Source organism: Orbicella faveolata, unplaced genomic scaffold, assembly GCF_042242905.1.
Source record: "Orbicella faveolata isolate gen_17 unplaced genomic scaffold, um_ofav_v1 contig_36, whole genome shotgun sequence".
In the NCBI taxonomy this organism is placed as follows: domain Eukaryota; kingdom Metazoa; phylum Cnidaria; class Anthozoa; order Scleractinia; family Merulinidae; genus Orbicella; species Orbicella faveolata.
Genome location: NW_028301565.1, coordinates 9,773,311 through 9,787,122, shown reverse-complemented (window position 1 = coordinate 9,787,122; position 13,812 = coordinate 9,773,311). Strand labels below are relative to the sequence as shown.

Here is a 13,812-nt window from a genome sequence, read left to right as displayed (position 1 = left end):
CAGTGCGGCTTGACAGACTTGCAAACTTGTAGGACCTTACGCCAATAATTATTGCAACGGCTTTGCTTGTAAATGGTTCACTGTCTATGATAATTTCTGAAAGCAAACTGAACTCGCAGTTCTATATTTTATTGACCTTTTTCGCGTGTGCCAACTTCTAATTAAATAATCGTATTTTTATTTTTAAGGCAACTAAACTGAATTGGGTAGGATCCTGGCCAACTAGGGATAACCCCCAAAGTTCCGCTTATGATATCATTGTCCTACAGCAACAGGAGCAGTAAAATTTAAACAATGCAAGTAGCTAGCATCAGTAGCATCAGTAATCGTATTTTATTGTAAGAAGTGTAAGTATTAGAATCAAAAGAAGAATTAGTATTCGTATTGTATTACATCTGTAATCGTATCGTATTGCAAGTGGTGTATAAGTAATCGCATTGTATAACCAGTTTTGTTAGTAATGTACGTAAGTATCCGTACAAGTGTTTAGAGGTAGTGCTAAGTAGTGTGAATCACATTAAAATGTAAAAACAACATAACAAAAATGGTTTAGACAACGCCCCTTCTTCACCAACAAGTAGATAGAATTTTTATTGTATGTCCGTAGGCGACAAGTTATGATATGATTATCCCTTGAATCCGACTAAACAACAGGATATTTGTAATCATTTATACACTGCCCTTATGATCACCTCTACTGAGTTGAAAAATGAACGCTTCATAGTAACAGTAATAAATCAATGTAAAATGATGGAAAAGCTTCCTGAAATTGCCGAAAATCAACAAAAATAAAAGATGAATACTCAATAAAGAATCGATAACTTTGAAAGATCAATTGGGAAAAAAAAGCAACCAGCCATGAAACAATCCTGTGGAAAAGTAGACAAACACAAAGTTAATTAATGTAGAAATATTAGCATCCTACGGAAATCTAACTACTGTGGCACAATTTAAGTTTCCTTTTTAAGTTTTTCGAATGTGTTTTCGTAGTAACATAAGCACTCATCACCGTCGGCAGTTTTTGAATCGTGGTGCAGGTAATTTAAGTATTATATTGTAAGTAGTGTTAAGTATTATTTAAAACTTTCATAAATATACTATAATGCGATCACCTACCTAATATAGGATACCACGATATGTTGAGATACCACTTGTTTGAGTTTTCATTTTGGTTACGCTCTGGGGTTCTCAAAACTGGAAACGAGTTGCTCCCTAATGCCAGACCTTCACAGAGTATATCTTCTATATGAAACGCAAAAAAGAGTTAAACCAAATTAACGTGATGAAATGGAAGCCAACATCAGCTCCGTTTCTTCACCAGGATCTACACCACCTTGTGGTAGAGCCGGCTGTCTCCTGTTCCCCTGGCCCAACATGTCGAAGAGATCTATATCTAACGAAGTAATCCCTCGTCCCAACCTAAGCTGTAAATTAACCTTTTGTCTACTTTCACAAAAAACCTTGTTTCTGTTGGAGCTGCGTTTCTTGGGTTTCAAATGGAAATGAAGATTACCCCCGGGGGACTCCCATATAAAAAGAACAGGGATGCTCGTCGGAAATTTCGAAAAAAAGAAAACCTAACAGGTACAAAGAGTTTTGTGGGCGCGGCTTGAAATTTTTTTCACCCCTAATAGGTGCCAACTCTAAAACAACACATTATCTGCTGTCATATATTTTTAGGCTCAACACCCTAAAAGGTACTGCAAAAGCTCCCGTTGTGGACCTTTGAAGCCTGAACACCCTAAGAGGTACCGAAACCGCGTTTTTAACCCTCAGAAGGTACGAAGAGCACCCGCATCTTTTTTTTTTTTTATATGAGAGTCCCTTCCCCGGCAGATTACCTTCCGAACGCGCTCTTTGGCATAATGTAAGGCATTAACCGAAACGCCAATATGCCTGGTGTTTAAAACGAATTTGACGTTAAACTGAGAAATTACAAAGGCAATAGACAATACCTACGCCAAAAAATGATAGCTAGCCAATAATGGTTTCTGCAACATCGGACAAATGATGCCCTAAACTTTGTCATGATGTGGTGTGCCTTTGGTCACATTGAGATGTTAAGAATTAAAATTTCACTGCTGAAATCAAATTCTAATAAGAGAACATTTCGAAATACATTTGATAATGAACATTAAAAGAATAAAACTACGACGTTTCGAAGTTATCTTGACTCCATTATCAAGTAGAGGTGTTAGCTGCAGTTTCGAGATTAAATACAAATAAAGGTGATAGAGTACATTAGAATAATAAGTGTTTCGTTGTCATTGGTGTTTGACGTGAAAGTGCGTGCGGTATATGTTTAAATAAATACTTTTGCACGTATTGAGTCTGACTACGTGCAAAAGTATTTATTTAAACATATACCGCGCGCACTGTCACATTAAACACCAATGACAACGAAACACTTATTGCCCTAATGTACTCTATCACCTTTATTTGGATTTAATCTCGAAACTACAACAAGCAAACGACCTAAAACGATCGAGCCACTCTCAAGCAGATGTTTTGTCCGTGGAGGTGCCTACGACCGAATGGCTTACTGTTTATAAGTAGTGAAGGACGCTCATAGGGGGAGTAACCAATCAGGAGGCAGGGATTATACCACGTGACCTCAAGATTCTCATACATTCTGTTAAATTTTGAAATCCAAGATGGCGTCTAGATAAAGATGGCGGCCAAAAAGGTATGACGTCACGCGCGCATGCCCAAATAAGACGAGAGACAGGGAGTTAGTTTTGAAAATTGATTTTATTGCTACAGGAAGTGAAAAAATTACATTGGTTTGTATCCGTACGCAAAACGACCTGAAAGTGTTCGTGTCTACAACACGTTTGTCGAAGACGAGTCCGTATCGTTTAGTCCGTGTGATGACTTTGAGATGTTTGGTGGCTGGGTTTCTCCAGAAGAAGTTGGGGTTGACGACGTTGATATTGCGTCGTTTATCATCGAGAGATTGTGTGAGTTCGTCGAGGAGATTTTGTCGCATGACGTCATAGTTGAGTTGCCTGGATCCTCGTACATTGAGTGAGAAGCCTCGGACTTTGCAGCATACTTTGCCTTGGTTGGTTCTGTATCCGTAATATTTGGGTCCAGCGGCAGTGAAATCGGTGATGAAATCGCCGTCGTCGAGTTCGTTGGTCATCTCCCCCAGGTAATCGCCTAGCGGAACATCTGCTTGACCTGGTTTGTGCGAGTAGATGACGGAATCGGTGTCAAAGTAGAGAACTTGTTGCTTTAACTGTTCCAAGTAACTGTACAATTTGAGACGAGCCCAACAGGTGGTGAAAGCTGCGACGAAGATGTTGATTCGTCCGTCCGTCTAGAGCTTCGTCGTTGGCGATTCTGACTTGTCATATGTCGTTGAAGGAGTTGGAAACGAGGGCAAATAGTTGGGCTGCGTTGTAGACTACTTGGGTGGTGGGTTTGTGTAGATTTTCACCGAACTTGCCCCAGAATGAATTGAGCATGAGTTTGGCAGTGGTTTTACGGCCGGGATTTTTCTGGATCATGGTTGGATCGAGAGCGATGCCTTCTTTTTCTTGGTATTGGTGCACGTAACGTGCCTTGTCTTCGGGGGTGTCACACCAATTAGGGTAGCCAGCGGATTCCTGTTTAATTTTTAACCAGGTGTTCACGTAATCGGCGAAGAGTCCTTTACGGCGTTGATTGGGTGGGAAATGGTGGACTTCGTGGATCTTGTTGAGCGTGTATCCCATGGCAACGGCTTTCTGTATTTCGGGTGTGCACCAGGTCCCTCGGAGTGTGCGTTGTTCGGCCGTGTGAGGGCAGTGATGAGATTTCTCTAGGAAGGGTTTGTTCATTTCGTTTTCCACGCACGAGCGGCAGAGTGGGAATGTGAGTTTACCTCCGTGCCGAAAAGGTAGAACGGGATGGTATAGTCCGTGAGGAGGTAGTATGTCCACTTTGGCCATTCCGAAGTAGTGGTGGATGTCTTGATCTTCGGGGTTGACGATGACTTGCGGGTGTCCTACGGGGTATTCGCATTCCTTGTTGACCCAGGGGTAGAGCGACGTCACGTCGACGTACTTGGTTTTTTCTCCTTGGTTCACGTCGGCCACGTGATGCAGTTTGACGTGCGACCTCCGAAGAAGGCTTCTCGGGGCTCGAGCGGGTCTACGATTTGGAACGTGTCTAGGAACTGACGGAGATCTGGGTCGGTTTTGACCTCCAGCTCCCATTCGCATTCCCACTTGATGTGGAGCTGGTAGTCGCGTTGCCTGAGAAGGTCGTGTTTCTTGAGCGTAGACTCGTAGACTTCCTGTATAGTTCGATCGGTGTTGCAGATGGGATATCTGTCGCGTTGGCGAGGGAAACAGCGAGGACACCCGTGCCATAGACATCCGTGGAATTCGTAGACGGTTCGAGAGGTGGGATCGTAACCGTCTACGAGTTGATTGGCCAGGCGGACTTCACCTCCGTTTCGTACGGTACGGATACGATCGTCTTGGTCTGGATGTTGTAACAAGTGTTCTTGCCAGGCTAGCCATTTCAGGGCTTTGACGGACTGATTGGATCTGGCTCCGTGCCATCCTCGAGGTGGTCTGGAGGCGATGGTGTTGGGCGGGACTAGTTTCTTGTTTGAATTCTTGTCGGAACTTTTGACAGCCTGCTTTGAGGAGTTTGACATCCGACTCGCAGTAGGCTTCCATTTCTCGCCGTAGGACGAAATGGTAGTTGTCGTTGACTTTCTCTTGGTACCACCGTTCGAATTTGGCTTTCTTCTTGGCGGACATGCCGTTGGGATCGTAGATGTCGCGCGGTGGCATGGGTCCTTCGTAATCTTGATTTTCTAGGGTGTTGAATTTGTGCGGGAAGAATCCCTTACACAGTTCATTTATCCCGAAGGTAGCGGGAAAGTTGGCCAGCGGGAACGGGAGGAAGCACGGGGAATCTTTGAAAGTCAGTCTGTCGGATCTCAGGGACAGTATCTTGGTGCCTACGGTGATCTGGTCCGTGACTTCTCGATGCGTGGCGTAACAGTGTTGCAGTATGAACATACCGTCGTAGCCTTTGAGATTGTGGAAGATGACGATGACGTCCCGATCGTCTCCGTCCACGTCGACGGCGATGGATTCGAGGTGGTCGAACATGTCGGCGGTGCAGGTGGGACCGTAGAAGGAGCAAAAGTTATCCTCTTCGTCGTCTTCTAGGCAGAGAAGAATGGGTGTCTGATTCCCTTCGGCGTCGGTGATAGCTTCATAGTCGCAGTACACTTGAAGGGGTGGATCTCTGTCCACCCAGACTCGCGTGTCTGGATCACCGGGTTCGGGTTCTTCGAAGGGACGATCTCTTACTTCGTCGCGTGGCACGCGTTTCTTTTTGGGTTCGTCTTCGTCTTCGGGGATGCGTTGGATGTAACATCGGTGAGTCGGTAGGAAGACTTTTTTTTCGCAGATGAGACATTCACCCCATCCGCACACGTGATCGGGGTAACGACGGTCACCTCCTCGTCCAGTCCTGTTTCTTGGTTCGTAGACGTGACAACAGTCTGGACACTTTTTGTAAGTGTCGCAGATGGATGGGATGTTCAGGCTCCGTCGTTGCAAGTGGTAGTTGTAGCATTGGTCTCCAAAAAATTTTCTGTGGCACAACCGGCAGATCGAGGTGGGTATGGGAAACTTGCCACGTGCTAGAGGTCGTTTGGCTTCGACGAAATCGGGACAGTCCTTTCGTTTGCAGGCGGGACACCATTTACCGTCGTAGGGATGATGAAGAAAGTCGTCGTGATCGTATCCTCGATTGTACTCGTCGCAGAAGTAGGATTTGTTGAGGAACCCACTAAACGAATTACATCCGTCGTAGTGACTGTCCTATTTGATGAGGCGAATGATCTTGTCCGAGGGTACGGGTCCCGCGTAGATGATCATGTGCGGTGGGTCGATGGAAAGGACCTTTAGTTGGTACCCAGGTAACGCGGCCTGAAACTGCTGCAACTCTGGAAGACCGCAAGGTCCTTCGGGGACGTTGGCTAGACGGTGGAGTTCTTTGGCCAATCGCTCTTGGACGGGACACCCTCGTTTGAGATTGTCATAATCAGTGTCTCGTGTATTCCCGTCAGCGTCTACCAAGGCTTTCATGGTAACGATAGCGCGAGCGCAGCAGAGATTGTCTTTGTTTTTGATGGTCACGCGCGACCTTTTGACGATTCCCCGTACAGCTGCACAGCTCGGTTTGTATCGTTTTCCGTGACCACGCCCCGGACCTGGGGTGCGTATGAAGGTGGTTTCCATGGTGAAGGCATCATCGGGGGTGAATTCTTCGTTGGAGTTGAGTTTGGCCGCGAGAGACTGGAGATAAGTGTCTAGTCTTTCACTCCCTTCTTCGAATTCGCGCACGGTGAAAGTGGTGGATTGAAAAGCGTGCGTGAAGGCACTGGACTGCATGGTGAAATGGACCGTGGAGTTTGGAGTCAGGGTAGGATCCTGAGCGATTTGTTGCTCGATGGATCGTTGAAGGGCATGAGTCAATTCTTGACCTAGGTTGTCCCTAGGAGTAACATCTCTATGCTGTTTGAGCGTGGCTTTGAATCTTTGTTTGTTGAGGACATTTTGCCAGTTACGGCGAGCGCCTACGGGTCTTAATTCGAATTCTAGGAGTGGTCTTGTACTACCACCACCGGTTTGGGTCATCACTTGGTCGAAAGCCGGATCAAAGATCCAGTCATCATCGTCCTCGTTGAAGAACGCTTCGTCGTGGGTCCGTCTGTTCTGTGAAGACATGAGTACAATTTGAATGAGAGAATGACACAAACATCGCTTTCTATCAAAAAACACAATTTTTAATTGATTGTTTTTTACAAGAACCAATCATACATCAGCAGAGAACAAGAACGATTTTTTATCACCTACGTTACATAACGCGTTTTTAAAACTATATCCTAAATAGACTTTCTTTTTCTCGTTACGAATGTTGACATATTGACCGTAGATAGTCATGTGATGAGGGGTTGGTCCATACAACATTTTACAAACGGTTAGATTACATTTTATATATCGTATTTCTATGTGACGTAGACCCCATTCTCTTTTCAGTTCGGCATAATCTAAAATTTTTCCGTGAAGTTTATTCAATAGTTCATTGTTCCTGCGGTCGAGTATGTGTTGCCATGTGGCCAAGGAAATCACTTAACACTGTATTTCTTGCGGTAGCTTATCCCAGTGACTCTAAAAGAGAGTTGGAACGATTTTGTTTTAACCATCTATTATGAGCGTATTTAGTACTGTAATGAGCGACGGGGTAGATGAAGGTCTTTTCTACGGGGGCGCGTCTCCTGGCGTTTTTGTAAGACTCGGCAAAAAACGTTTTTTGATGTTTATCGTCAATGTCGATGTAACATCCGTATATTTTCATATATTCGAATTTTTTTCTCTTATTTTCTCGACAGCATGAGAAACCACATCAACATATAACAATCTTAATGTGTCCTATGCCCCATTCTTCTTTAAGTTTTGCGTAGTCTGATATTTCTTTGCGAAGACGACGTAACTGTTTGTTTCTTCTGCGCTCGAGTAGGATTTGCCTCGTAGCCAAGGAAATCACGTAACACTGTATTTCTGGAGGTAGTCGATCCCAGTGACTCTAAAAGAGTGAAAGTCTCTTAACGTCTGCTATTCTGTAATAGGCATGATTAAACCCGTACCCTAAAAATATTTCTCTCTTCATGTTTTTTCCGTCTCTATAGAATGCTGACACGATTATATGCTTATTTTTGAGTCCTGGAACTCTTCCTTTGGGGCAATACTCTAGCAGACATGTCTCTAGCTTGACTTTGATGGGACCTAATCCCCAGGCTGCTTGGACCTTTCCGAAGGTCTGTATCTCGTTACAAAGTTCTCTCCACGATTCACTTTCACGTCTGTCGATAAGAGACTGAGACTCGTTGAGAGAAACAATGTAGTTCTGTATTTCAGGTGGCAGCTGATCCCAGTAACTCTAGGATGAAATGAATTGTAAACACGGAAATAAAAATCTGAGGTATCGAGCTCGCGAAACGTGACGGGTTTCGGTCTGGACAACCATGCGTACATTCTCATTTCTCTTTCGATGTTCCTTTTCTCCTCTAAGGCAAGTTGTGACTCAGCGAGCGAGACAATGTAAACTTGGATTTCGGGTGGCAACCAGTCCCAGTAACTCTATGAAAAGAAGGTGATGAACAAGGCGTGACAAAGATGTCTTCCGAAGTTGTAACCGTAAAACACGACGAAACAAAATCTCAAGTCCAAACGAAGGTAAATCTCTATAGGAGGAGTGATTAGCCTCAGTTCTATGATCAGTCCAAAGTGGCTACGAACTCACTTAGCGTACACAACGAGTGACAGATCTGGCAGTACAACTTCTCTTTGATCACACCCTTGTTCAACTGATTATCGAGTGCCTTGGTGTAGCAATCGTAATGAACAAAGTAACTACAACACTTGGTTCGAGCGCAGGTTTCGGTTCTAAGGATGACTTGTTCGCATAGGGTACACTTTACATTATCCATTTTTTCAGATACTCACTGCTTCTTCTTCTTCATGTAGGTCCATCTGTTGATTCATCTCCTCGTTGGTAATCTCAGCCATGATCAGCGCTCGATACAAGTCAAGACACTCAGAGTGCCGTGAACGGTTCGGTCCGCTTCCTTTATACGCACGTTGAAACTGGATCCTTGGTTGCACTCGACGGGGTCCAGTCTCCGACCGGGTGGCATGGAAGGGGGATACCTCCTATCCCCTGGGTCTACTTTGCACACGTGACATTCGCCTTTGTCATTTGATTGGTGCTTGATTGACATAAAGCGAGGCGAACGCATTCGGTGTTTTTTCACTTTGGTCATGTCGACTGAACCTAGACGCAGCCGCCGCCTTCGAGGTCTGTCACCTGAAGAAGAACCGAGACGTTGCCGTCGTCGTGTGCGATCACCCGAAGAAGAACCGAGACGTAGTCGTCGCCTTCGGGGTCAGATACCAGAAGAACCGCCTCTTCAACAAGTTTGTTTCATTTGTCAGAGATATCGACATCGATTCCTTGACGATATGTCAACGCACTCCATGCTGCGGCGTGTTCATGCATCGACGTTGCTACCAGGAGATGGAAAGACAAGTGCGAACCTGCGGCAACTGCCGACGCGTGATCAATGATGAGCTGCCTGAGATCGTGCTGGAAACCGATGAGGAACTCGAGGAGGACGATGATGCTGATGATCCGTTCACGTTACCAGCAGGTACGAATAGCCTAGCGAGAATGGTCCAAGAGTTGGAGCAATACCGTAGTGAGAATAGACCTATGCGCAGTCATCACGAGGGATCGTATATGTGGAATGAAATGCCGTATGACGTGGACCCGGACATTTGGCAGGATTATTATGTCATGTTCGAAAATTTCGTGACTCTGTCTCCAAATCGAATCATGTACGTGCACGGTTGCGTGCATCTTTTTGTGGAACCGACCCGAGAGATCAGGGGTGTTTTGTACCGTCTGTTCATATTCAACACTCCTTACTCGACGTATAACTTGATTCGAATTCAACGGTTCAGACTCTTCTTTAGACGCTTGGAAGGACGAAGGGATGTTGTTATTCAATATCTCTGCCTATTACCATTTCCGGGTGGTCCCTCGCTTTACCACGAGGACAGTCTATGGACCTGGCGATGTTTTTTTCTTTTTTCTTCGCAGTGCTTGAACTACGAAGAAGAATTCATAACGACATCTGGCAGTTTAGAGACACGGGAAGACCCTTTGAGACGTACAACTCGTTGACGCGTTCTTGGATTCACTTGAGTTATCCCATTCCGGTCACGGTATGGTTCCGTTACTATCGCGAGTTGGAGGACTTTGTGCGAACCACTGAGGGACGAAGTCCCCTGTACATTCACGGCACCGTGTTCTTGCCCTTCCATATCATTTCGTACGATCATATACGAATGGAAGTGTACCGAATGTTTTATTACAACACCCCTTATAGACTGTACGATTTTATCGCCGGACTTAGGTTTAGGTTGTTATTCGTGTCTTCGTCAACGTTCGGGGACCAAATAAGGATCGAACGACTGATGGTGAGATCGAGTGTCTCGGATACTCTGTACCACGGTGGTATGGCGTGTGAGTTGTGAAATAAACAAACAACAGACTTTTTTTCTCTGAAACAACAAAAGTGTAATTTATTTTTTACAACAATGAAAATTTACAACCTCAAACGTTTCTTGGCTTGCATGATTTTCTTAACAACGCGTTCTGTCATGGTTTTACGTCCGGGTAAATTATCGATGCCTTTGGTCATCTTGGCGTCAGCTTTCCATTTGTCCTGTAAGTTCTTGGCCCTAGAATAGTCAATGTCGTGTTGTTTGGCCAGTCGGTCCAGGCGATTGATCCCTGGGTCTCCCCGCGCTAAACGTTTCTTCAGTTTGGTACCAGGTCCCATGTACTGATAACCTGGCCAATGAAACTCGATCCCCGTCTTGCCCAATCATTTTTGGATGTCGATCCCATACCCTCGTTGACGTCGAGTACTTCTTCTCCTCGGGGGTGCCTTTTTCTTCTTATTCCGAGTCATAGCTCAGTCCTTTTCTCCAAGGTTCGAAATCTTCCCACCCTTCTTGTAACTTTTCTGCCGCTGTCTTCTTGGCCTTCTTGTACTTCTTTTTCTTGCCTTTGGGACTGTAACCGCCGTCGTCGTCGTAGTCGATACCGAGTGATTTCAGTACACCTCTGGCTCTTTCAGATATGGGTGCTCTTTTAATACTCCCCTTTTTACTTGTGGATGGTTTGGGTGGCTTCTTGCTTGTGGATGGTTTGGGTGGAATGGGAGGTTTGGGAGTTTTAAGCTCCTTTTAAGACCTGACGTGGAAGGTGTAGCGGCTTCTTGTTTGATGATAACTGGGGGTAGTGCTGCGGGTTCTTTGTTGACCCCCTTGATGATCTGTTTCAACAGATTTTCGACGGGTGCGTCGGCCATGCCTTCGGGTTGTGTCGTCCCTTGGTACGAGATAGGACCACGTGTACCCGTCCGTATGCGTTTCACCAGTTTACTTTCTTCGGTTGCTATGGGTTTGGTCATCTTGACGGCCATGCTGTCGGGGATACGACTGTCTTTCAAGATGAGATGTTCTTCGGAGGCCAAACGTCCCGCTTTGTTCAACAAGGCATTCTGGGTAATCTGACCCTTGTAATAATCTTGCAATCGATTGAATTCTTAAACGGGTACCATCATGCCTTCGTTCATACCTGACCCAAGGTCGTATCAGGAAACTCGGACAATTCTCTCAAGGCCGTCTCGTAACAGTCTTGCCAGTACCGTATGGCTTCTTCTTTCTTTTCCAACTGTAGTTGAAGACTTTGAGCGGTTTGCTTGCCTTTACCGCACTCCTTGCACAACTCTATGCACCCACCGGGCGGTGTGGTATCTCGTTTCGTTTGACAGGTTTCGCAAAAGTCACTGAACTTTAAAGCCATATACTCTTGATACAGGGTGTGGTACCTCTTATTCCAGTACTCGGACGAGTCTTTCCATTGGGCTTCGCGTCGATTGGCATCTTGTAACAGCTGCACGAGTTTAGGAATGGTGGACTCTTCTTGGTTTCTCGGCGGGAAATTGGGCACGACGTCGATACCCTCTAGCGGGTAACCGTCTTCGTCGCGTCCTTTCACCGTACACAACATGCTCGAAAACAACCGTGTAATCCGCTCCAGAACCCTGCTCCTTTCTGACTCAGGAGATGTTCTCTTCGACGCTTGAGGGAGTTTTTACGTTTACCCACTTCACGCAAAACCTTTTTATGTCTTTTCAGTTTCCCATAAGTCACTGCGTTGATGGGGATCCTCTCTTTCAGCAAATTGAGAACCATCTCGCTGATTGCGTTGATCTGATCTTTATTGGCGTATTTCAACATCTGTTGACGTTTTTTTCGATTTGCTTCTTTAAGAACGCTATTCAAGAAATGACGTTGTCGTCGTAACCGCCTCATCGTTGACGTCTGAGTCCAGGTGGATTGTCACCCTCTTTTTATCGTCTTCTACGAGTGGCGGCTTCGAGGGCTTTCTTGGCTCCGTAACCTGCAGCCCCTGACGCGGCACCCAACGCAATGGCTTTACCGCCGGCTATCAGAGCGGGTAAGATAGCCGCGAAGGGAAAAATGCCCCCTTTCTGTCCCTTACTCCTCCTCCTCTTCCTCTTTTTCACCGTTCTTCGTCGTCTTACGCACATGATGTAAATGATGCACGAAGTCGATCACGTGTCGCTTTTATAGAGGAACGTGACGAAATCGTTTTTCGTAGTCTCGAACTCTTGGTCTTGGTCAAAAAACCATCCAATTCCTCCACTCCAACCAGAGCATAGTTCCTAAGTTCTGTCAGTGTCTTTTCGTAAGTCGTATAAGCGAATTTGGCCATGTCCATCTTGAACGAATACTTCTTGAAATCGTTCCATCCTTTAAGTAAGGTGGCGAAAGCCGTCAATCCTACCACCGTGTACCCATCTTTCCACACGGATCCCAAGATGATACTCGCGGCCACGACCAGTAATGCTAGTCCGTTGAGAATGGCGTTACACAATTTGTAGTAACTAAACATCTGTCTTCGACACCACCAATACTTGTGATAGAAAGCATACAAACCATCCAAACGTTTAAGGGAGTCTAATTCCACCACGGTGGTGAAAGGTTCATCCAATAAACAGACCAAAGTACTCATGACTACGTTTCAACCAGTCCCAAATAGCTTCTAACTTTCTTTCGGTATGTTAGATCTTTTTAGCTTGTTGCTCGTACTCCCAGATCTCGTCCTTGAAAGCGGTTTCTACGGAATGGTTCAGGGTATCCTGGAATTGTCTGTAACTATCGCACTCGTCCGCGATACGTTTCATGTCTTCGTGATCCATACTGCTCTCATCCCAGTAAGAGCGAGAGCATTTGCATAGATGCAGGAAGTAGGGGAACCACTTGACCTCACTCCTCAACATCTTTATCCGATTGATGAGTCTATCCATACGGTCGATCTTTTTATCGGCGAGGTTGTCGTCGTTTTTTCTTGCGTCTCAACAGTTTTCGGACCCCGAGACCAACGCCTGCCCCTGCTGCACCAATGGTAGCGGCAGTTCCAGCTCGGATTCCTGTTTTCACGGTGCGTTTACCCAAAGCTTTGACCAATCCCAGCGCAGCCCCTTTACCGATGGGTGCTAACGTAGACAACGCACTCGCAAGAGCACCACCCCATTGCTTTCTCCTTTTCTGTCGACGTCTTCTCATGTTGTTCTCAGTTACGTACACTGGTCGAATTGCGTGTCAAGGTAGGACGTTGTCCGTTTTTATAGGTGGTTGTGATCGTGTTAGTGGTCGTGATACCGGCAATGCGACGACCCGCTGCCGTTTGTTGTTGTTGTCTCAAAATCTCTTTCAGTTGTTGCTGCATCTGGGCTTGGTTGAGAATACGGTCTCCTCGCCTTCTTCGACCTCGAGAAGGACCCGATCTAACCGACGAAGGAGGTGTGGAGTCACTACTACTTCCACCACCTCCGCCTCCACCTCCGCCTCCGCCTCCTCCGCGTCTTCTTCCACCGCTACTACCACTAGCGCTACTTCTTCTACGGCTTCCGGCATCACTGGGGGACGATGGTGTGTTTTGACGTGGGACGCGTCTCGGTCGTTTACCTCCTCTAGTAGGTCGGGCCAAAGGTGTGTCATCTGTCGGTGTGGCAGAACGTCCTGCCATTCGACGCAACATACGTGTCGTACCTACTCCCATCGTGACGTTGGTGCGTGCTGCCCCCGTGCCAGCGCTATCCACACCAGTCGTGACATCGCTGCGCGACGTACC

The 13,812-nt window shown here is 46.0% G+C and overlaps 1 protein-coding gene across 1 annotated transcript; it reads right to left on the bottom strand.

Annotated features, from left to right (window-relative positions):
* Positions 1 to 5,336: 5,336 nt before the first annotated feature.
* LOC149102231 (uncharacterized) lies at positions 5,337 to 6,723 on the bottom strand. The gene has a single exon (XM_089275020.1). It carries the CDS (start codon positions 6,651 to 6,653, stop codon positions 5,835 to 5,837), a length of 819 nt encoding a protein of 272 aa, XP_089131146.1. The 5' UTR covers positions 6,654 to 6,723; the 3' UTR covers positions 5,337 to 5,834.
* Positions 6,724 to 13,812: the final 7,089 nt, after the last annotated feature.